At 46.0% G+C, this 25,082-nt stretch overlaps 1 protein-coding gene and 1 non-coding gene across 4 annotated transcripts in view; one reads left to right on the forward strand and one right to left on the reverse strand.

Moving 5' to 3' along the window:
* ITGB3 (integrin subunit beta 3) overlaps positions 1 to 24,567 on the reverse strand; it is a 60,714-nt gene extending 36,147 nt beyond the window's left edge. The window contains exons 1-2 of one of the 3 annotated variants that reach the window (XM_008012292.3): positions 24,432 to 24,567; positions 2,886 to 2,971 (exon numbers count right to left, since the gene is read on the reverse strand). In XM_008012292.3, the coding sequence (XP_008010483.1) occupies positions 2,886 to 2,971; positions 24,432 to 24,510 (165 nt within the window). In that variant the 5' untranslated portion in view covers positions 24,511 to 24,567. Of the gene's footprint in view, positions 1 to 2,885; positions 2,972 to 23,992; positions 24,207 to 24,431 lie in introns of those variants that run through there. The other 2 variants (XM_008012293.3, XM_037993333.2) reach the window with 2 other exon arrangements.
* Positions 18,491 to 18,553, forward strand: LOC119622211 (U7 small nuclear RNA). The gene has a single exon (XR_005238882.1). It is a non-coding gene; the product is annotated as a U7 small nuclear RNA (small nuclear RNA).
* Positions 24,568 to 25,082: the final 515 nt, after the last annotated feature.

Here is a 25,082-nt window from a genome sequence, read left to right on the forward strand (position 1 = left end):
AACCTTAACTCCACCTCCATCCACCTTGACCCCAACCCCAGTGGCCCTTTAATTAGCAATGTTTGTCAAACTTGCTATCATAACAACCCATTCTGATGTAATAAACCCAGGGTCCATCCTGGGAACCTTTATTTTTAACAAGCACCCCAGGCAATTCTCAATACCAAATGAGTCTGGGAGGTTCTAGACTCCAGCATGGCACTGCTGAGACTAAGACCACGAGTTGAAGCCGGCCTCTTTGCTAGATTTACAGACCAGAGAGAGCACACCACCCCAACCCGTGTCAGTATCCAACCCTCCAAGAACACACCCTATGCACATGGGCCCAAAACTCCGTGCTCATCCATGTTGGCTATGTTTTCCTCTTACCCAGCCAAGCTCTCACTATACACACCCAAGAGCTCCAGTCCTCTAGGACCAAGGGGAAAACCGAGCCCAACCAGTTGTTTTTCCAGGCACTGCCAGCTTGCCTAGAACAGCCAACTCAGGGGAGGAAGAAGAACAGAGGGCTCTCTAGGGTTTGATTATTTGACAAATTACCTACAAAACGGACCAGACTGTTCACCTTTGGTTTTTTGAAGTCAATGTCCAAAGCATTTTCAGCAGTTAAACTTAGCCTATCCAGGGGAAGCCCTACTCCTCTCAGGAACAAAACAGCATTTCTGTTCAGGTTACAGTCCAGGATTCCCACCTCCCATCCCTCCCTGGTCACCACATTGTGTCCCACCCTTCCTTCTCTCCCTCCTCCCTCTTGCTCAGGGATAGTTGCAGTCCTTCACTAACCTCGGCCCCACCTCCTTTCATGTTTATATGCCATTCTCCCAGGGAATATCTTACTGGACTTTCTACCTCCCTCCATTTGTTTTCTTTGGTCCTAGCTGCGCGCATTTCCTGGCTGACTGCACCCCTCATTCCTAGGCTGGTCCTATGTTATGCGCTGATCTACCCTGCACCTTTCCCTCTGCCCTCCCCAGGTCTGCCAGGGGACAAGGAGCACAACAGTCACCCATAAATATTCTACACTTGCATCTTTGAAATCTGGTTACGTGACCTAAGGGCTTTGTCTGTTCAGGCCTCAGCCCACTTCAGCTGCATGGCTAGTCCCTATGCAGATCAAGAGGGATGAAAAATGGGGGATAGGGAGCAGGACAGACCCTCCAAGTAAGTTTTCTTTTTCCCCAGCTTCTCTGGGCCAGAGATGCCTGCATTTTCTCTTGCTTTGGGTTGGAAAGGAGGGAAGGAGGAAAAGGTGGAAGCACCCTTTGAGTGACACTAGGGCTTCTGTCCTGACGTTCCTCTGTTCCTGAAGGCTTTGGGCTACCCAAGGCCCCCTCCCCATTCAGCTCTCCCTTCTTCCAGCATTCAGTTGCAGAATTGCAACTTCCTGGTAAAAGAAGCTTTAGTAATATCATGATGGGAGGAAGGAGGACATAGCAAATGAGGAGGGAGCAGGCTACATCACACTGAGCAGCCGGCTCAGCCCAGAGGGGAGGAGAACCTGCGGGGGTGGAGGAGAAGGACTCATCCATTCCCCCTTACTCCCCTTCCCTAGCCCCAGGGAAGGTTTCATTTGCTAAATGAAGTCAGTGTGGCCCAGATGTTGGGCAGCTGCCTCTGGAAGCAGTTCCCGTGCTGAACGGCAAAGAAGCCAAAGCAACGTGTGGAGCTGGCCTCTGCTGCTCTGGCAGCCCTCCTGGCTGGTGACAAACACAGCCTCCCAGCTCCCGCCCCTCCCCCCAGCCGGCCAGGGAGGTTGCCTTTTTAGGAAACTCAGTGGATCTGGAAAAGAAGCAGAGAGACTGAGGGGCTGGATTGGAGTGGTCACAAAACTGGACAGGGCTGGGACTTGCTGTGGGACAGAGAGGACGCCTCAGGTAGCTGAGCCGCAGCCAGGCCAGGAACTCAGGTAACCACCTGCTGGCCAGGCCAGTGACTCAGCCTCAGACTCTATAATCACCGAATCTCTCCAACCACATTCATCTCCCACCCCCACCCCATCAGCTCTTGCCAGCTCCAAATTTCCATCCCAGCCACAAACACAGCCATTCCCTCAGACACACTCATTCCCTAGGGCCCCAGACACAACAAACCCTCTGCCTAGACACAACTAACCCTTTCCTGTCCCCCTTCCGTCCTCACCAAGTGGGCCCGGCTCCTTTCCTCAACACCTGTGAGAAGGAAGGAAGGAAAGAAGAAGAGAAAGAAAAATGTAAAGCCGTGTGGCCCTATCGTCAAAAATGGAAGAGAAAAGATCTTCTGACTAAACATCCACACACACAAGCACAAGATTCCTCTTCTATTTGCCTTTTTTAACCTCTAGGAAAAAGAAGTAAGCCAGCACCCCTCCCAACCCTATCTGTACCTATACCCCTTGCTGCCTCTCCTTTTGAGACCTGACACCTGCTTCCCTGGGATATTCCACCCCAAGAAATGCAAGCAATGGGCTGGGCATGGGTGGCTCACACATGAAATCCCAGCACACTGGGAGGCCAAGGTGGGAGGATCTCTTGAGTCTAGGAGTTCGAGACCAGCCTGGGCAACGTAGTGAGACCCTGTCTCTACCAAAAAATTAAAAATAAACTATTTTTCTTAGGAAAAAAAGCAAGCAAAGTGTGAGAAAGGGCAGCAATGGTTACAGAGAGGACAGGAGGTCCAGCCAAACTGGCAGGGGCAAGGGGCTATGTGGTAGACTCGGGATAGTATTCCTAGCAACATCCCCATGACAGCTCCTCACCATCCATCAATGGGAAAAATTCATCAAAGTTTTGCTTAGAAGGGACAAGGGGTACATGTATTCAAGAGGGAGGTGATAACTTCATGGGTCTGCTTGTGCACAAAAGCAGCTTAGTCTGGAGAATAAACAAGGTCTGGTATCTGCTCCTTACCTCATCAGAGCACCAGGCACACATGGGGCTCACAGCCAGACACTGCTGGCAGGAGCTCACACCTCGCGTGGTACAGATGTTGGGCCCTGCAACAGACAGACAAAGGCATTAGCACCAGATTTGGCTCAGTGAAGGTACTTACCTGCCCCATCATTCCCAACTTTCCCAATGTCCAGGTTTACAGCTCTCAGGTGCATACAAACACACCCTAACCATACCATAGACATCTACCAAATACAGGTTATTGGTAAGGAAGAAGGAGGAAGAGGAAAATTAGGAGAAACTCATCACTGCTCTCAACTGATGAGGCCACAGTGGTAACAAGTGATAGGGCAAGGCTCAGCCATGGACCCAAGTCTCAGATGGTAACTGATGGAAAGGCTTTAATTAACAACTGGTTTGACACCTACATTGTGCAAATGAAAATATCTCTGAGGCTCAGAAAAATGGCAATGTATTCCCTCTTCAGTCATTCTAGTGATATTCACAGCCACTACACAGGGGATCCAAGGCCCAGATGTTCTGACATTAACACACAGCCTAAATACAGTGGGGGCGTGGAGGGCAGGGTGACTTCGGTGGCAGTCTCCCACTGGCTGGCAAAATAAAAGCAAATCTGAAATCTTCTCAAGCTTCTCAATGCATGTATCTTGGAATCCAACCATAAAATGCTCTAGGAGGAAGTGCAGAAATGTTAGAAAAGGCTGACCGATATACACTGAAAGAACATGGAATTTTAGAATTGGAAGGTTTGTGCTTGAATTTTGAATGTTCTTCTACTAACTACTTCATGACCTTGGGCAACTCAACTAGCCTCTATGGGATGACAATATCTGTCTCACAGGATTTGTACAAAAATTCAGTGAGGTAAGGGAAGCACTTGGTACACTATAAGGTGCTATTCAAATGTGAACAGTCCTCATACTGTCAAAGGACACAGCAAAGGCTAGGAGGAGGAGCAGGAACAACCAGGAAAACCAAAACCACCTTGAGAAGCTCAGCCAGGAAGCCAAACCCAGGCATCTGCTTAGACAGAAGCCACCGTCCTCTCTAATTGCCTAGCTCAGCATTCCTGCTCCAACCAGGTGAACCCTGCCTCCTGCAGTGCCTTAGGGAGGTTTTTTCCAAAATAAGGAGCAGAATGTGAGGGATCTGTTCCTCCCCATGACCCAGTTACCCTGACAGCTCCTTCATGCAGTTTTCCAAAGGGACCTCTTTGCACCTAGCTGGTAAGACCAGCAAACGTATTTTGGAGAAATCAGCCTGACCATTGAGATGTTTTCCCAGTGTCCCCAAAACTTCTCATTTAGCGGTCTCCATTCATTTTATTACAGTGTGACTGAATTCCCTCCTTCCCAACACCTGGACAAAAACACACTCAGAAAATGAGTGTATACACACAAACACACACACAATATTGTAAAGAAAAATTATGGCCGGGCGTGATGGCTCATGCCTGTAATTCCAACACTTTGGGAGGACGAGGCAGGCGGATCACTTGAGTTCAGGAGTTTGGGACCAGCTGGCCAACATGGTGAAACCTCGTCTCTGCTAAAAAGTACAAAAATTAGGCAGGCATGGTGGTGTGTGCCTGTAGTCCCAGCTACTCAGAAAGCTGAGGCAGGAGAATCACTTGAACCAGGGAGGCAGAAGCTGAAGTTAGGTGAGATCATGCCACTGCACTCCAGCCTGGGTGACAGAGTGAGACTCCATCTCAGAAAAGAGAAAGAGAGAAAGAGAGGAAAGGAAGAAAGGAAGAAAGGAAGAAAGGAAGAAAGGAAGAAAGAGAGAAAGAGAGAAAGAGAGAAAGAGAGAAAGAGAGAAAGAGAGAGAGAGAGAGAGAGAGAGAGAGAGAGAGAAAGAGAGAAAGAGAGAGAAGAGAGAAAGAGAGAAAGAGAGAAAGAGAGAGGGAGGGAGGGAGGGAGGGAGGGAAAGACAGAGAGACAGAAGGAAAGAAAGAAAGAAAGAAAGAGAGAAAGAGAAGGAAGGAAAGAAAAAGGAAGAAAGAAAGAAAAGAAAGAAAGAAAGAAAAGAAAGAGAGAGAGAAAGAAAGAAAAAGAAAGAAAAAGAAAGAAAGAAAGAAAGAAAGAAAGAAAGAAATTGAAAGAAAGAAAGAAAGACATTGAAAGAAAGAAAGAAAATACAAAATTTGGAAACAGGCAAAGAAAATACAAATGTCCTTTCAATGTGATGCAGAGTGTTGACCAGCTGACCCACCATGCTTAGGGATTATCTGATTTTCTAAGAGTATTTACCTATTGTTTGGCTTCTATTAATCAGGATATTTTATAATACTGTAAGAGTAGATGTTGACCTATCAAAAACCATAAAAATGGAAATGATCACCACTGCACTCCAACCCCAGGCAATAGTGTGAGATTCTGTCTCAAAAAAAAAAAAAAAAAGGAAATGATTCGTGATGAGAACATTGTATATTATTCTTTAATTTAAAAAAAAAAAAAAAAAAAGGCCGGGTGCAGTGGCTCACGCCTGTAATCCCAGCATTTTGGGAGGCCGAGGCGGGCGGATCATGAGATCAGGAGATCAAGACCATCCTGGCTAACACGTTGAAACCCCCTCTCTATTAAAATACAAAAAATTAGCTGGGCGTGGTGGCAGGCGCCTGTAGTCCCAGCTACTCGGGAGGCTGAGGCAGGAGAATGGTGTGAACCCAGGAGGCAGAGCTCACAGTGAGCCAAGATAGCACCACTGCACTCCAGCCTGGGCGAGAGCGAGACTCTGTCTAAAAAAAAAAAAAAAAAAATAGCCCAGGTGAGGTGGCTTATGCCTGTAATCCCAGCACTTTGGGAGGCCGAGGCAGGTAGATCACCTGAGGTCAGGAGTTCAAGACCAGCCTGACCGACACGGTGAAACCCCGTCTCTATTAAAAATACAAAAAATTAGCCGGGCATTGTGGTGGGCGCCTGTAATCCCAGCTACTTGGGAGGCTACTTGGGAAGGGCAGGAGAATCACTTGAACCTAGGAAGCAGAGATTGCAGTGAGCCAAGATCACGCCACTGCACTCCACCTGGGTGACAAGAGCGAGACTCCATCTCAAAATAAATAAACAAATAAGTGTTTGCTGTTTAAGCCACCCAGTTTATGGCATTTTGTTACAGCTGCTAGAACTGGCTAACATAACATTTTAATCTAATCATGATCATATTGTGGAGTACAAGGTAAATTATTTAGATAAGAGAACAATGTATATTACTCTTATCCAACAACAATACCAGTGATTTCTGTCTGATAGAAAAGGTTATCCCCCACAGGTTAAGGTTTATTGCCTTGTAGAATATTAACCAATTTTGAATCTATTCACTAATTCATTTCAGCATTCCTTTGACTGATCAACTATAAATCTCCCTTCTTTGAAATTTCTTTTGAACTACTCCTAATGTCTTACTGGTTCTCTCATTACCAAAGTTGAATAAAATCTTTTACACATGTTCCCTTTATAGTTGTGTAGAATTCACACTTTTAACTCCGTGAAAATTATATATACTTTAACAGTATCCATTTCAGGACCTTACTCGGGGGCAGGGAGGTCTAACAGAATGGGTACACACAATGAGTAGACTGTCATCCTAATTGAGTCATCCACTGATAATGTGGCCATGTGTAAATCATTTAACTCCTCTCAGCCTCCATTTCTTCAATTCTAATATTCCTACCACATCATAATTATTTATGTGTCTGCCACCCTATAGATTTTAAGTCCCTTGAGACCTGCTCTGCCCTGCCCAACTCAGCTACATTTCTTACCCAGTGGAGATGCTCAGTAAATATGCATTGGGGCAAAATGAAAGGTAGGGGAATAGATGAAGTTTTGCTTTGCTTTTTTAAGCAACTGAGCTCATTTTTCAAAATTATGCATAGAATTCCAATATAAAACATGTAAATGGGTTACAACAGTTCCTCAGGCAATTTAAACTTTCATTGTTCTCCCAAAAACCCTTGATTACATGTGGAACCCTTGAAGCACCTCCTGGAAGCCCCAGGTCTCCTCAGAGCCTTGAGTCCATCTAACTTCAAAGGCCTCGCCCAACTTTAAAATTCTACAAGTGGGACACCATTATAAGCCCATGGGTAACCTCTGGGGCTCCACTCTCCAACTTAACTACAACTTCAGAGTGTAAGTGTGAGGACTGTGAGTGGGAATGATGACACTGGTTCCAAGCCTGGCCTTAAAGCATCAAGGTCACCTCTGAGGTGCAGCAGCCCTGAGCCATGCAATGTCTATAATGAAAGAAAAGTAGCTGCTAGTTTCAGGATTCCTGAATGTTCACAACAAAAAATGCAACCCAAGACTTCTCCCTGCATGAGCTGCCTGGCCATCACTTAGCCCTATCATATTGTGGTATACAAGGTAAATTACTTAGATAAGAGAACAATGTATATTATTCTTATCCAACAACAATACCAATGATTTCTGTCTGATAGAAAAGGTTATCCCCACAAGTTAAGGTTTATTGCCTTGTAGAATATTAACCAATTTTGAATCTATTCACTAATTCATTTCAGCATTCCTCTGATTGATTGCTGTCTTCCCAGGCAGATGTGGACATAGCCTCTCTTTTTCCCCTATCAGAAGACTTCTGAGAGGAGCACAGCCTGAACTATTTTAGGTATCTCCCTCCCTTTCTGGATTTTCCATGGGAATTGGCATGCCAAGGGGTAATTCTGGACATAAATGCCATTGATATTCACAAGAGAGAGAAGCACAAGGAGACATCAAGGAAGGTTAGAAGAAGGAAGAGGACCATGGGAGGTATGGGCACTGATATGGTTTGGCTGTGTCTCCACCCAAATCTCATCTGAATTGTAGTACCCATAATCCCTACATGTCACGAGAGGGACCCAGTGGGAGGTAACAGAATCACGGGGATGGTTACCCACATGCTGCTGTTCTCCTAATAGAAAGTTCTCACAAGATCTGACAGTTTAATAAAAGGCTTTTCCCCCTTTTGCTCAGCACTTCTCCATCCTGCCACCATGTGAAGAAGGATGTGTTTGCTTCCCCTTCCACCACGATTGTAAGTTTCCTGAGGCCTTCTCAGCCATGTTAAACTGTGAGTCAACTAAACCTCTTTCTTTTATAAATTACCTGGTCTTGGGTATGTCTTTATTAGCAGTGTGAGAACAGACTATTACAGTACATTGGTAATGGTAGAATGGAGTGCTGCTATAAGGATACCAAAAATGTGAAAGTGACTTTGGAACTGAGTAACAGGCAGAAATTGAAACAGTTTGGAGGGCTCAGAAGAAGACAGGAAAATGTGGGAAAGTTTGGAGCTTCCTAGAAACTTGGAGGGCTCAGAATACAGGAAGATGTGGTAAAGTCTGGAACTTCCTAGAGACTTGTTGAATGACTTTGACCAAAATGCTGATAGTGATATGGACAATGAAGTCCACACTGAGGTGGTCTCAGAGGAGATGAGGAACTTATTGGGAACTGGAGTAAAGGTCATGTTTGCTATGCTTTAGCAAAGAGACTGGCAGCATTCTGCCCCTGACCTAGAGATCTGTGGAATATTGAACGTGAGAGAGATGATTTAGGGTATCTGTCAGAAGAAATTTCTAAGCAGCAAAGCATTCAAGGGGAAGCAGAGCATAAAGGTTTGGAAAATTTGCAGGCTGACAATGTGATCGAAAAGAAAAACCCATTTTCTGTGGAGAAATTCAAGTCAGCTGCAGAAATAAGTAACTAGGAGCTGAATGTTAATTACCAAGACAATGGGGAAAATGTCTCCAGGGCATGTCAGAGACCTTCATGGCAGCACCTCTCATCACAGGCCCAGAGGCCTAGGACGAAAAAATGGTTTCCTGGGCCAGGCCCAGGGTCTCCCTGCTATGTGCAGCCTAGGGACTTGGTGACCTGCATCCTAGCCACTCTAGCCATGGCTAAAAGTGACCAATTTAGAGCTCGGGCCATAGTTTCCGAGGATGCAAGCCCCAAGCCTTGGCAGCTTCCATGTGGTGTTGAGCCTGCAGGTGCACAGAAGTCAAGAATTGACGTTTGGGAATCTCTGCCTAGATTTTGGAGGATGTATGGAAACACCTGGATGTCCAGGCAGAAGTTTGCTACAGGGCAAGGCCCTCATGGAAAGCCTCTGCTAGGGGAGTGCACAAGGGAAATATGGGTCGAGACCCCCACATAGAGCCCCTTCTCCTTGGGCACTGCCTAGTGGAGCTGTGAGAAGAGGACCACCATCCTCCTGACTAGAATGGAAGATCCATTGACAGCCTGCACCATGTGCCTGGAAAAGCTGCAGACATTCAACGCCAGCCCATGAAAGTTGCTGGTAGAGAGGCTGTACCCTGCAAAACCACAAGGGTGGAGCTGCCCAAGGCCATGGGAGCCCACCTCTTGCATCAATATGACTTGGGTGTGAGACATGGAGTCAAAGGAGATCGTTTTGGAACTTTACAATTTGACTGTCCTGCTGGATTTCAGACTTGCATGGGGCCAGTAGCCCCTTTGTTTTGGCCAATTTATCCCATTTGGAATGGCTGTATTTACCCAATGCCTATACTCCCATTGTATATAGGAAGTGACTAATTTGCTTTCAATTTCACAGTCTCATAGGCAGAAGGGACTTGCCTTGTCTCAGATGAGACTTTGGACTTAGACGTTCGGGTTGATTCTGGAATGAGTTAAGATTTGGGGGAACTGTTGGGAAGTCATGACTGTGTTTTGAAATGTGAGGACATGAGATCTGGGAGGCGCTAGTGGTGAAATGATATGGTTTGGCAGTGTGGCCCCTGCCCCACCCCACCCCCGATCTCCTCTTGAATTGTAGTTCCCATAATCCCCAGGTGTTGTGGGAGGGACCTGATGGAAGGTAATTGAATCATGGGGGCAGTTACCTCCATGCTGCTGTTCTCATAATAGTAAGTGAGTTCTCATGAGATCTTATGGTTGTATAAGGGGCTTTTCTCCCTTTTGCTTGGCACTTATCCTTCCTGCCACCATGTGAAGAAGGACGTGTTTGCTTGACCTTCCACCATGATTGTAAGTTTCCTGAGGCCTCCCCAGCCATCTTGAACTGTGAGTCAATTAAACCTCTTCCCTTTATAAATGACCAAATACTGGGTATGTTTGTATTAGCAGCATGAAAATGAACTAATACAGACACTGCCAGATTACTTTTTAGGACTTTTCCCAGTCTATCCATTAACCATCCATTTATTCTCAAATTAGCATTTCCCTATGAGTCCTTGATTTCCCTATGAGTCTCTAGGAGCCACAATAGGAAGCTTTGCAAGATACAAAATAAATAACAGCAGGTCCCTCCCAGTGAACCAGTGGTCTCTGACCCCAGAGGATAAAATGAGGTGCCAGGATTTGTTCTTTAGGAAGTCATGCCTGGAGAGTCGTGGTTACCCAGTCCCTTTATCCACTCTTTTTAATGAATCACAGATTGATTTCATGAGAACCAATGAACCCCCCATATTACCCCCAACCAAGTCCTGCTACCCAGACAGTTCCCTGGAATTCAGTGGTTAAAAGTGACTGACTCATCAGAAGTCTCTGCACTGGGCCCATGCTGATTCAATGAGTTGTTGCTCTGAGCCCACCACTCCCTCCTGAACATGTGGAAGAAGTTTGGGCCTCTATTTCAAGTCATTCATAAAGCCTATGTTCCTGCTCATTCTCTGGGGCCCAGACTCAGTCCTGCTAAAGTGCGAATCTTCACCATAATGTTACTTAAAGAACAAACAACTCCTACCTCCTACCACCCCTTTCCTCTGACAGGTTAGCCAGAGCTGGGGACAAGGTGGATTGACCCCAGTCTTCACAGGGTGGTTGTAAGGATGAAATAAACCAAACCCTGTAAAACTCTAGCACAACAGCTGGAACACAGAAAGTACTCAATAAACGCTGCTGCTGCTGCTGCTATAATTTATATTGGTTTTATTGTTGTTTTTATCCTGAGTCTCAGGTTGTTTAGGGCAGGTGAATACTTTTTTTTCTTGATGACATCATTCTAGGGGATACTAGACATGAAGTTTAGTATGCCCTAAGCAGAAGGAGTGGTGGGAGTGTGCAGCCAGAAAGTATCACACCAGGGTAAAATGTTTAATTGTCAGATGTGGCTTCTAAATGGGGTTAGGAATATTAGTCTTCGAAAATCCAGGCTTATGCCTGTAATCCCAGCATTCTGGGAGGCCAAAGCAGGAGGACTGCTTGAACCTAGGAGTTGGCGACTAGTCTGGGCAACATAGTGAGACCCCCATCTCTATGAAAATTTTTTTAAAAATTAGCTGGGCATGGTAGCATGCACCAGTAGTCCCAGCTACTCAGGGGGCTGAGGCAGGAAAATCAGCTGGGCCTGGGAAGCTGAGGCTGCAGCAAGCTGTGATCATGCCACTGCACTCCAGCCTGGGCAACAAAGTGAGACCCTGCCTCAAAAAAGTTTTTTGAAAATAAAAATTTTAATCCAATCAAGACCAGCCAAGAAGTTTGCCTGGAAAGTAGAAGAAGGTTGTGGTTTGGTACATCAGCTTGAATCACAGAACCAGAAGAGAGACAAAGGGTGGGAAAAATGAAGGAACAAAGGAAACAAGGGAGGGAATTGGATCCAGTGGAAGTCATAATGCGTCAATGGGGGCTATTTTGAGGACATGTTGTCCAATGAGACAGGATGTTGGACTGTAGGAACAGGCCACCCTAATGAGGACAGGGGACTACAGGAGAGGGCTAAGTCAGAGTGAGAGGTGTTTGTCGAGAAGGGAGGATGATCTGCAAACACTATGGACATCTATCACTCTACCAGAAAGGAATTCTAATCTGGGTCCCCAGCCCTGCCACTGACCTTTGACTGGTCACTACCCAATTAGGTCCATGGGGACAGTGGGTGACTCACATGGTGCCTCATTGTAGTCACCTGGTCGTGTGACTCATGAAAAAACAAAACATCTCATGCTTACTGTCCTACATAAGCACAAGTGGTTTCTCTAGAGCAAGTGGCCAAGAAAGTCTATTTTAATTTTGTTCCTTCCTTAAATGTAGCATCAGCTAAGTAACTCAAAGAAGGAGGAGACAAAGAGGTGGAGTTTAAGGTAACGCACACCTCTGTGCTCTGAGCAAAAAGCTCCAGTAAGCTGTAGAGAATCCAGGCAACCATATTTCATCAAATCTAACACTGTGGCTATAGTATATATCCTGATTTCAGAGATTTCAAACTGTTTTTAAGTATATCAGAGCCAGTTAAATATGGTATTTAACATTGGAAAATATTTGTGTATAATTTGTCTCCACCAATATTAAAATGTGTTATAAGTTGGCTTATGTCCCCAAAAAAGATATGCTGAAGTCCTTACCCCAGTGCCCATGACCATGACCTTACAGAGAAATCAGGTCTTTGCAGATGTAATCAATTGATGTCATTAGGGTGGGCCCTAATCCAACATGACTGATGTCCTTATGAGAAGAGAAAAACACCACATGAAGACAGAGACACACAGAGAGAATACCACGTGAGGCAGAGATTGAAGTGATGCAGCCAGAAACTAAGGAACACTAAAGATTACCAGCCAACACCAGAAGCTAGGAAGGAGGAATGATTCTACCCAGAGTCTCAGAGGGACCACGGGCCTGCTGACACCTTAATTTCAGATTTCTAGCTTCCAACAAGAATGAATTTCTGTTGTTTTATGCCACCCAGTTTGTGGTGCTTTGTTACAACAGCCCTAAGAAACTAATACAAAATGGATTTGCATCTCCATCATTTATATGGCATGATTTTGAAGAACATTGCCATGAAATACTTTGCATGATTGAAAAAAGCCAGCATGAAATGAAATTTTTGGTGCATTTAATCCACGTATGGATAAGGTTTGAAAAGCGGTTACTTTAGCTGTACAGTTTTCTACCTGTATATATCAGCGGTGTCAGTAGTCATTGATTCATTCATTCATTTACTCGACAAATGTTCATTGAGCATCTACCTGTGCCAGGCACTCTCCTAGGCACTGGAGACACACTGATTAACTAAACAGAGTCCCTGCTCTCGTGAAGCTTACATTTTAGTAAGAAAGATGATAACAAAAAATACACAACAAAAATGCACAATTTCTAACAGTGGCAAATGCTGTAAGAAAATAAAGCAGGATAAAGGAATAGCAAGCAATGAGGGGAAGGACTCTCCTTTAGAGCACAGAGAGAAGGTCTCCCTATGGAGCTGACGTTTCAAATGACGTTAAAGAGTGAATCATGGGAAGATCTAAGGCACAGACATTCCAGAAAGAACCCAAGACAAGATCTGGATGGACATCAGCCTGTTAAAGAAATAGCAGGCAGAGAGAGAAAGGAGGAAGAGAGAAGCACAGAGGAGCTTAGAGGAGCAGTTAGGGACCAGAACACTAGGAAGCTATAGGCCATGGTAGACAGTGTGGCTTCTTTCTCCACATAGTGGGAAGCCACTGAGGAATCTGAGCAGAGGTGAGCGAAAAAAGATCATCCTGACTGCTGAGTGGAAGACAGAAAGAAGGGAAGCAAAAAGGAAAGAGATTTATTATTCAATTAGAAATGTACTAAAATAATCCAGGTAACAGATGGCAGCGGATTTGGATGGTAGCGGAGTCAATGATGTGATCAGACTCTAGATACGTTCCATCTAAAGACTTGCTGATGGATGACTCATAGGGCATGAGGGTGTGAACCAATGTGAACCTGAAAGAGCCAATCCTTCAAGATAGATCCGGAGTGGCTAAGTGGGCCTAAATTTTAAATAGAGCAAAGCTGCCATTTGCTGACTAGAGGTCACAACCCACTCTGAGTTCCCTGAAAATCAACACCTCTGTTCAACTTTGGAACCCCCAAAGCTAACCTAAAATAACCAGTCAGGGCTCTGCTGCCTTGACCAGTCAGGCCTCAGTTGTTTCAACCAAATAGAACTAAGCAAGTTGGAATTGTTCATTTGCATAAGTGGACCTCATCAGGAACCTGGGCAGGAACTTACATTATAAACCCCCAATTCTGACACCAACAACTGAGTTTCCCCAGTTTGCAAACTGTTCATTGGAATAAAGTCTTTCCTCCCAATTCCTTTTCAGAGAACTTTTGTTCACAAGGAAAAGACAGGAAGGATTTTTGTCTGACGAAGTGGATTCCCTGCAGACAAAGTTCAAATGTCTTGACCACTGGCCATATCCTTTCATTGACCCTTCATGCTGTAAGAAAATAAGGCAGGATAGGCCGAGCATGGTGGCTCACACTGTAATCTCAGCACTTTGGGAGGTCGAGGCGGGCAGATCACCTGAGGTCAGGAGTTCAAGACCACCCTGGCCAACATGGCAAAACCCTGTCTTTACTAAAACTACAAAAATTCGCTGGGCATAGTGGTGCATGCCTGTAATCCCAGCTACCTAGGAGGCTAAGGCAGGAAAATTGCTTGAACCTGGGAGGCGGAGTTTGCAGTGAGCCAAGATTGTGCCACTACACTCCAGCCTGTGTGATGGAGTGAGACTCTGTCTCAAAGGGAAAAAAAAAGGGTGGGGAATAGCAAGCAATGAGGGAAGGAGTCTCCTTTAGAGAGTCTCCTTTAGACCACTCCTTTCCTGTGGTCAGGAAAGGTCTCTCTGTGGAGTTGACACTTCAAGATGATGCTAATGGGAAAATCTAGGGCAGGTACTGTCCTTGTAAATGAAGCCAGATTATGTCTGGTTATCATCTCCAATAAGGTTAATTAGGTTGTCATGTGCTGAAAACTGCATAAAGCTCATCCCAGGACAGTGCCCTGTCTTCTCTAAGGTCGTGGTCTAAAATTAACACCCAGCTCCTGAGAAATGTGGTAAGGCAGGGGCAGTACAACAACAGACATGGTGGCTATGGCAAAAACAGCATGCAAAGCAGCAGGAAACCTCATGTCTAAAGCCATCTTTGCCCTTCCTCTGACCATATGACCTCAAACACATCCCTTCATCTCTCTGGTGCTCTCTCTAAGGCCCAGTGCCTCTTTGAGTCTATGTCACATTCGTAGTCAAGAAATTATAACTGCTCTGTAGTATTTAACGGGTCTAACCAGCCACATCGACCAAGCACTGGAGACTCCAGACAGCTGCTTCCTTTCCCCAGTGCTCCCAAGTTGTTAGGATTAAATGACACAACACATATGAAAGAACCCTCTATAGCGGATGCTCAATACATGTTCATTTCCTTCCCCCTTACTTTCACTCTAGTCACTTCCTACGCCAGGAATCCCCATCCCCTCCCCTCCACCTCAGGGTCAGATGTGAAAGGGCCCTTTGTCTCTAACAGGATATAGTGAAGAAATCACTCTGGGCAGGAGACAAGAGCCCCCAGGGAGAGACCCAACCAATGCCACTGAGCCAGTTGTATGATCTTGGACAAGTCACTTCACTTCTCAGAAACAACCTTTTTGCTTTTTGGTAAAACTAACAGGGGTCAAATTAGATGATCTTCAAGGTGCTGCCAGTCCTGGAAGTATCCACTCTTCCAGCCAGAAAGCATCGACAGGTGGACTCATACCCTAGGAAGCCTAGCAACCCAAGACATAAGAACCCTGAAGCAGTGCACAAGTGGCCATTTCTTCCTGATGGCCTGATATTTCACTCAAACACTGCATCTCAAGAGTTCTGGAAAATTTTATTAGCATCGACCCCACCTCTCATCTGACTCATTCAGTATACAGAAGAAGCAGGTCTGTACCAAGCTGTCCGAGGCTCAGTCCAGGAGTGCCCTATTGGTGACCTCCTTGGCATCCTGCTGTCCAGTTCTGCAGCCTTCCTCCCCCAGCTCATGTGTTATGGGTGTGGACAGCAGGCCGTGGTGCTATCACCGTCCTTACTGCCAGCCTGTCTTGGTAGGAAAGCAAACTGGTTCAACCGTTTTGGAGGACAAATTGACAACATCTATTAAAATTTAAATTTAAAATATGCATGCCCTTCGACCCGCCAACTTTTGTTCAAGAAATTAAGTCTGTAGAAATACTCAAACAAAGGTGCATAATAAATGAATAAGGATATCCCCTGCAGCTTTATTTGTAGTAGCAAATAATTGGGAATGACCCCAATGTCTGCCAACAGGGAATTGGTTAAGTAAATTCTGATATATCCATATAACAAACAGTATGCCTTATGGCTAGAATTATAGCTCTTGGGATAAATAATGGAAAGCCATAAACTAACATAAAAAGATGCCTAGAGTATATTATTAAAAGTCAATGGGCCAGGTGCAGTGGCTTATGTGTGTAATCCCAGCACTTTGGGAGGCCGAGGCAGGTGGATCACCTGAGGTAAGGAGTTCAAGACCAGCCTGGCCAACGTGGCCAAACCCTGTCTCTACTGAAAACACAAAAATTAGCTGAGCATGGTGGCAAATGCCTGTGATCCCAGCTACTCAGGAACCTGAGGCAGGAGAATGGTTTGAACCCAGGAGGCAGAGGTTGCAGTGAGCCAGGATCACGCAACTGCACTCCAGCCTGGGTGACAGAGAAAGACTCTGTCTCAAAAAAAAAAAAAAAAAAAAAAAAAAAGGATTCTATTATGGATTATCCTATTTGAGAAATAACAATAATGATAAATAATTATATATGTTGACAAATACATAGAAAAAAACTCTGCAGTAACTATCAACAGTGGTTATCTTTAAGGACAAGACTACAAGGAACTGGTACTTGTACTTTCTGCATTATATTTCTGAGCTGCCTTTTTTTTTTAATAATAAGCTTAATTACTTTTATAAGCTAAAAGAAAATTAAAGCTAATTTGAAATGTCCTCTGTTCTGCCTCCCTGTAGACATTTGCATTGATTTAAATGTAGGCTCCCCAGAGTCTGCTGGGCTTTCTACAAACTGCACCTTCAGCATCAAAACCTCTTGGAATGGCAAACTTAGCAGGAACATAAGAATGGGCTTTGGGGTATGAGTTGCATGAGGAGATGCTGGTCAAGGGATATGAATTTTCAGTTAGACAGGAGAAATAAGTTCAAGAGATCCACTGTACAACATGGTGACTAAAGTTAATAACCATATGTCATCTACCTGAAAATTGTTGAGCGGAGATTTTTAAAAGTTCTCACCACAAATAAATGATAAGTATGTATGTGAGGTAATGCGTATGTTATTTAACTTCATTTAACCATTCCACAATGTGTACGTATTTCAAGACATCATGTTGTACATCACAAATATATATAATTTTTATTTGTTAATTTTAAACAATAATAATAATAATAATAATGAAAGAGAATGGAGAAAAAAAGGAGTAAACTTTGTCAGGCCCACTCTCACAGCCTTCAAGAACTGCCCAGGACAGTATGGTCTGTTCTCAACTTGTGGAAGTCCCAGGAAGGAAACACCAGCCTCCCCTCCCCTGGGGATTGGTCAAATATGCTCCTTGCAGGCGGCTCCAGCAAAAGTTCAATCTGGAGTTCAACAAGCGCGATGGCTAAAGTTGGGGTTTGGAGCCATCAGTGGATCTCATAGACCCAGGTTTCTCTATCCAAAAATTCCATTAGCAAAGAGTTGCAGGGTTGACTACAGGGACTTTTTAAGTGGCTACTGAATGTGTTTTTTGCCAAGCTTCTGGAGCTCTCTTCTAGTGCAAAGTTTTTCAAGCTTGATTTTAACAGCAGGATCTTCTTTTTTTCCCAAGGAAATCCTTACATGAAATCCAAATTGTTAGTTAAAAGAGTTCCAGTTGAAGGTGGTGGGGAGGGGCAGGAGCACACTGAAGTATCTCCCTTCATCTTCTCTGTCCCACTTTGCAGCCCCTGGGACAGCAAGAGACTGAAGCCTAAAGGTAAGGTGACTTGTTCAAAGTCACCCAGCAGGCTGATGAAAAAGCCTGCCGAACTGTGTTTCAAATGTAGGTTTCTTAATTCCAGATACATTGTTCTTTCCACACTGAGGTTTTTTCTATATGAAAGAAAGTACTATATATCACGGGTTTAAGTAAAGGAATACACACACACACATACACACGCACAGAAAGAATCATAAATGTGAGGGGAAAATGTCTAAACAGAACACACCACCTGATTAATATGAACATTATAGAGGAATAGAATTGGAAGGGAACCAGCAATTTTAATGACTGACAATGATCCTATGTGGATGAACCTATTTGAGAAATAACAATATTTGTTTTGTTTTGTTCTGTTTTTTGAGGCGGAGTTTCGCTCTTGTTGCCCAGGCTGGAGTGCAATGTTGTGATCTCTGCTCACTGCAAACTCCGCCTCCTGGGTTCAAGCGATTCTCCTGCCTCAGCCTCCCGAGTAGCTGGGATTACAGGCATGCATCACCATGCCAGCTAATTTTGTATTTTTAGTATAGATGGGGTTTCTCCATGTTGGTCAGGTTGGTCTCAAACTCCTGACCTCAGGTGATCCACCCGCCTCGGCCTCCCAAAGTGCTGGGATTATAGGCAAGAGTCACCGCGCCTGGCCGAGAAATAACAATATTTGCTCTTTTGACTTTTTTAAGATGAATATCACCTCATTCTTTCTCCTTCTCTCCTTGAATATTTAAACATCTTCACTAACTGAACTAAGAAACTGAACTAACTCAACTAGAAAACAGAGAGAGTGGGGTGAGTAGTCTTTTCATGGGAACATGACAGAAAAACAGAAGACATCTAGTGTTACATCTGGTGTTAGAATTTGTCTAGCAGGCTTTCTGGTTTTGGCCAAAAAGCCACCCACCTTCCCAAAAAAAGAAGAAGAAGAAAAAAAAAGTCAAGTGGGTTGTTTTTTCAGAGATGCTACCAAAAATGTAAAAAGGTAGAATAGCCCCAGGTTTACTCAACAACTTCTGGCTCCAAGCAGCATGACATACAATATTTGGCCACAAAATATCTGTTACTCCTATGAGCAAGAATAATAAGTGTTGGTTGCTACAAAATCCTAATATCCTGAAGTCTTTAACTACTTAGCACATGGAAAATCTAATGGCTTATATATAGCCAAATACATCTATTCAATTAGAAAATTTAGAAACTGAAAGTGGGGAGCACCTTCAAGGTTTAACGGATCCAGTCCCAATGCTTTCAGGGTAACCGTTCCAACACTGAGGAAGATGGAGTGGCCTCAGACAATGTCTTAGAGTTACTGATAGATGCAGCATCATAGATGAACCCCAAATATATTATGCTAAGTGAAAGAAGCCAGACTGAAAGTCTATACACCGCATTTCATTTATATGACATTTTGCAAAACAGAACTGCAGGGCCAGGAAACCAATCAGTGGTTGCAACGGATGAGGGTTGAGGGTAGGGTATCAATTACAAAAGAGCTGAGGGGTACCTGGCACAGTAGCTCATGCCTGTAATCCCAACAGTTTGGGAGGCCGAGGTGGGCAGATTGCCTGAGCTCAAAAGTTCGAGACCAGCCTGGGCAACATGGTGAGACCCTGCCTCTATAAAGAAAAAGAAGAAAAAAAAAAAAAAAAGAGTTTGGGGGAACTTTGGGGGATGATGAAATATTCTGTATCTTGATAATGGCAATGGTTACTTGACTGTATGCATTTGTCAAAATTCATAGAACTGCACGCACTAAAAAGGGTGAATTTTACTGTACATAAAATTATACCTGAATTACCTAACCAAAAAAAAAAAAAAAAAAGAGTGTTTCTGGTGAGACTGTGTGCATGGACAGAAAGGCAGATGCTATGACTTTTTTGCTGGAGAGTTTCACGTTTTAATAAATGCCAGCAGTTCCCACACGGGGAATAGGCAGTTCCCCTAAACAGAGTCATTTCCCTGCTCCCACCTTCATTTCCACTAGTGGCCTGAGCTCCATCAGGCACAGTGAAGGTCCCACTCAGGAAGGGCCAAGGTTCAGGAAGAGGGAGCAGAGGCGACGGGGTGGAGCAGCAGGCCCACTGTGTGGGCAGCAGAGAGGGCTGGGTAAAACCACGCGGTTCACCCCTGAAGCTGCTCAGTCACTCCCTCGGTTAATTATCTGTCTGCTGATTCATAAGTTGTGGTTCCTGTGGGCATGCTTCCTGGAGATTTCTGCCAACAAGGGAAGAAGGGTTCTTGGGACTGGGAGGGGATGATAACCAGAGATCCCAAGTAGGGTGGGGAGCTTTAGAGGAGAAATTTCTATCAGGAAATTCTAGAGTCATAGCCAGACTCCCCCTCCTCACTGTGGTGTGCTTACCCCATCTTATGGTCTTCCCAGGAGACCTCTGTCACTCCTCACCTTTGCCCTCACACCCACACGTCTAAGGGGGAGAAAGGAGAATGTTGCCCTTCTACTGGCTCCTCCCAGGAGGAAAACAAAAAAAAAAACACAGACACTTTACAGAGGATCCCTTGAGTTTTTCACACTCTCAGATCACATGTCTAAATGGTGCAACAGTGCAGCAGCCCAAATGCCCAAAGAATTCAAAATCTTGGCTATGTTTTAATACCCTCCAGATTATCCAAACAGAGCACTTGAGGATCTTATATGAATGAGTGCAAATATTCAAACATTGGGTTTCTTAAAGACAGGCACATCATCTATAGATGCCTTTTCATAGCATTCCATAGATATTTTGCTGCCTATGTGCCAGGCAGTGGGCATAGAGTATTGAACAAAATAGACATGTCCCTCTCCTCATGGAACTTGAAATCTTTTTTTTTTTTTTTTTTTTTGAGACGGAGTCTTGCTCTGTCGCCCAGGCTAGGGTGCAGTGGCTGGATCTCAGCTCACTGCAAGCTCCGCCTCCCGGGTTCACGCCATTCTCCTGCCTCAGCCTCCCAAGTAGGTAGCTGGGACTACAGGCGCCCGCCACCTCGCCCGGCTAGTTTTTTGCACTTTTTAGTAGAGACGGGGTTTCACCGTGTAAGCCAGGATGGTCTCGATCTCCTGACCTCGTGATCTGCCCGTCTCGGCCTCCCAAAGTGCTGGGATTACAGGCTTGAGCCACCGCGCCCGGCGGAACTTGAAATCTTATAGATCCTTTTGTCTTCCTCTTTTTTCAGATACGACGCTTGAGGTTTTCTCATGGGTAAAGCAAATGTATAAGCCTTTTTCCTCCTTGGCTGCTTCTGTGGATTCTTGCCGGGTTAGAGTAGCTGAGATACGCCAAGTCAGCAATGAGGAATGAGTTGAAATGAGAGGGACCCCCTCTCACATATGTGTCGGGAAAGGGACCCCATCAGTTTCATTCTGAAAGCCTGCATAGTGCTTATGCATGAAGCGGTAACAGCTTTTGCCTCCAATACATGGTAGATAGCATGGATAGGAAGAATAATGACAATAGTAGTTGTCATTTATTAAATACTTATTTTGTGCCTCTGTTTCATTTAATCAGCATAATCATAGGCATTGTTTCCTCCACCTTACAAATGAGGAAACTGAGGACTCAAGAGATTAGGTAACTTATTTAAGGCCACACAGCCTACAGGAGACAAAGTCAAGAATCAAACCCACATCTTACTGGTTTTAAACCATAGCTCTCCCTTTCCAAAGCCAACAAGCCTTCCTCCTGTGTTTCTCCAGGACCTGAGGATTCCTGCAGAGGGCCTCAATTGGAGAGTTTCTAGGATATAAACTCCAAAACAGAAATAAACACCCCAGATTAGACCTAATTGGGTCAGAATAAAAACCTAAACACGAGGAAGACACAAAACCCATACTTCCTGGGTGAAGCTAAAAAGATCACCTTTGTACATAAAATAAAAAACTTGATGCTATCCTCAATCAACCTCTGTTCTCCCCAAAGCAGACTCTACTACCCTGGGACAACCTCTCTGTGCCACTCCCACACCCACTCAGCTCTTTCTGTGCCCCTTCGACACTTGGAGTCCCAACCCAACTGTCCTACTCTCATCCCACCATCTGCTTCCCCAGGGATCTGATGACCCTGCCACCAACACTGGGATGGCAGATATAAATATAGTAGAAACTACTTTGCAGAGTTGGGGGCAGGGTATTACTCTGGAAGTCTGACTTTAGAGCCCCTGCCCTTAAACACTACTGTACGCTGCTTCTCAGAGAGTGCAGGGCTAGCCCAGCCCAACCCATCACCACTTCTCGAATCGTCCCAATCACAAGATTAATCTGTGAACAGATCTCCTAAGGATTTTTTTTTTTTTTAATTTTTAGTAGAGATTAGGTCTCACTATGTTGCCCAAGCTGGTCTCGAACTCCTGGGCTCAAGCAATCCTCCTACCTCCACTTCCCAAAGTGCTGGGATAACAGGCATAAGCCACCGTGCCTGACCAGATATCTTAAAGGATCTTTCAACGCAAACATAGGTATGTCAATGCAGTGGAATCCAATACGCTCCAAAGTGAATTTGGAATACTGTGAATGTGAAAATTTTTTAATGACAGCAAAAATTGTTGTAAATGCATGGAGGCAAGCATCTCATCCTGGACAGGGAAAGGATATCTGTTTCTTTTTTTTGACTGAGTTGCCCTAGTAGATTTCTCCATTCCCCACATCTGATCCAAGGCTCCACATGTCCCAGGGCAGAATGCTAGAGATTTCTATTTCTGTGTCATAGTCATCAGACTGCTCACTGCACTCGAACACTATCAGCTGATCTGTTTTAGTCCCTGTCACATAGGAAATTCAGCAATAACCACTGCAATATTCCCCTATGCATCAACTGTAATCCCTCCTTCAAGATATCCTTGGCCAGGCACAGTGGCTCCCGCCGGTAATCCCAGCATTTTGGGAGGCCAAGGCAGGCGGATCACAAGGTCAAGAGATCGAGATCATCCTGGCCAACATGGAGAAACTCTGTCTCTCTAGCGAGAGTCCATCTCAAAAAAAAAAAAAAAAAAAAAAAAAAATATCCTTGCCCTGCCCAGGATGAGTTTATACGTCTATACATACACAGAAGAGTCTTGAAGGGAATCACTAAAGTATTTTCGAATAGTTTTATCTTTGAAGTGAACTTATCAACAAAGCTTCCCTTTTTAAAATAAATCCTGGCCAGGTGCGGTGGCTCACACCTGTATTCCCAGCACTTTGAGAGGCCGAGGTGGGTGGATCAATTGAGGCCAGAAGTTCGAGACCAGCCTGGCCAACATGGTGAAACCCTGTCTCTACTAAAAATACAAAAATTACCCGGCGTGGTGGCAGGCGCCTGTAATCCCAGCTACTCGGGAGGCAGAGCCAGGAGAACCGCTTAAACCCAGGAGGCAGAAGTTGCAGTGAGCCGAGAACCCACCACTGCACTCCAGCCTGGGCAACAGAGGGAGACTCAGCCTCAAAAAATAAATAAATAAAACAAAGTAGGGCGCGGTGGCTCAAGCCTGTAATCCCAGCACTTTGGGAGGCCAAGACGGGTGGATCATGAGGTCAGGAGATCGAGACCATCCTGGCTAACACAGTGAAACCCCGTCTCTACTAAAAAATACAAAAAAAAAAAAAAAAAAAAAAAAAAACTAGCCAGGCGAGGTGGCGGGCGCCTGTAGTCCCAGCTACTCGGGAGGCTGAGGCAGGAGAATGGCATAAACCCGGGAGGTGGCGCTTGCAGTGAGCAGAGATCCGGCCACTGCACTCTAGCCTGGGTGACAGAGCAAGACTCCGTCTCAAAAAAATAAAATAAAATAAAATAAAATAAAAATCCCTTCTGCAGGGTGTAGGTTGTTTTACGAGTACTACAGTTTTTATTAAAAATGCTTATATGCACTCTTGTGTCATCCTCTGAGGCAGAGGCGGCCCCAGCAGACCAGGAGCCAGGGTTTCTCCCCACCCCAGGCAAAATCTCCAAGGACTCCGAGAGGACCACGGTCAGCAACCCCGGGATATGCCCGCTCCATCCCTCCACCTGTGTCCCCAGCACCAAAGAAGCCGAATGCCGATGGCCTTGACGACTGACGGTGTGCGCAGCAGCCAGAGACAAAGCCAAGGATCTTACTGGCCCAGGGGAGCCTTTTCATGGCTCCCCGAATACACTAGAGATTTGTCGGGTGCAGGGTCTGCCCCGGGAGTAGAGGCACCGCTGCCACCCGGGGACACTGGAGGAGGCAAAGCCCTCATCCTGCTCCAAAACAATCCCGCAGGAAGCCAAGTTGAAGGAAAAAAGGAAAAAGAGAAAAAGAAAAAGAAAAAAACCTTTTCCTGGAGAAAGCGTAGCAGGAGAAATTGGAAACGTGGGGAAACTGGCTAACCCGCGCGCGCGCTCGCTCTCACCCGGGAAGCTACGGCGGCATCCCTCTGCCAAGGCCCGGGAACAATCCCCGGAAGCCCCACCTCGCCTTGGCTCCTGGGCCAGTAGTCCTTGGCCCGACCGGGACCACCAACGACGCGCGTAGCCCGGGCTGATCGCCGGACTCAGAGATAAGCCCACGGCACCGTGAGCGCCGCGGCGGCCGGGAAGGCTCTCAGCCTGGCTGATGGCTTCGGCGTCCCGGAGGACCCGCCCCCAGGCACCAGGCACCTCTCAGCCTCGCCACCGCCAGGCCAGGAAGGTCCCCAGCTCCCGGCTCCGACGGCCCCAGCCAGGACCCGCGCATTCCCAGCGCAGACGCGCTGAACCAGCCCTCCGGTTTTCCCGGCTCCAAGTCCGCAACTTGACCGCGGCGCGGATCCTGGGGCAGCTGCGTCGCTGCCAAGCCGGAGCCTCACTCACCTCCGACGCCAACGCCCGCCAGCGCCCCCAGCGCCAGCACAGTTGCCCAGAGCGGCCGGGGCCGCGGCTGCGCTCGCATCTCGTCCGCCTCCCGCCGCGCTCCGCCCGCCCCACAGTGGGCGCCGCCGCGCGCGGCCGCTTTTCCCGCAGCGGGAGGGGAGGGGAGGGGACGCGGTGGGTGGGACGCAACGGGGCGGGCCACGGACTTGCGCTTCCTCCCCTCGGGCTTCTCTGGACCCTGTGCCTGAGAGGGAGCGGTGGGAAACTGCTGCTACTCTCCCGCCGCCTCCCTCGCCTCGCCCACGAGGACCCGCCTGCCAGCCAGGTTGTCAGCGCATCCTGGTCCCGGGGGTCCGCGACTGGACACTTGGAAGCTCAGAAAGGCCAGGAGCTTGTGACCTCTCTCTGGACCCTTCCAGTCCCGCCTCCCGGGATACCCTCTTTCACTTGGATTCTTGGGACACATTCACCCACTGCCCCGAGTTTCATTCATTCACACACTTTAATTAATTTGATTGACAAATACCTGTTGAATGCCTTCTCTGAGCCGGTTCAGTCCTTTATTAACTAATTTTTTTCCTGCCTTAGTTTGGTTTTCCGGTAGACTACCTACCTGTTGAGGGCAAGACCACATCCCAAGCTTGTGTAAGC

The sequence above is a fragment of the Chlorocebus sabaeus genome, chromosome 16, assembly GCF_047675955.1.
Source record: "Chlorocebus sabaeus isolate Y175 chromosome 16, mChlSab1.0.hap1, whole genome shotgun sequence".
NCBI lineage: Eukaryota > Metazoa > Chordata > Mammalia > Primates > Cercopithecidae > Chlorocebus > Chlorocebus sabaeus.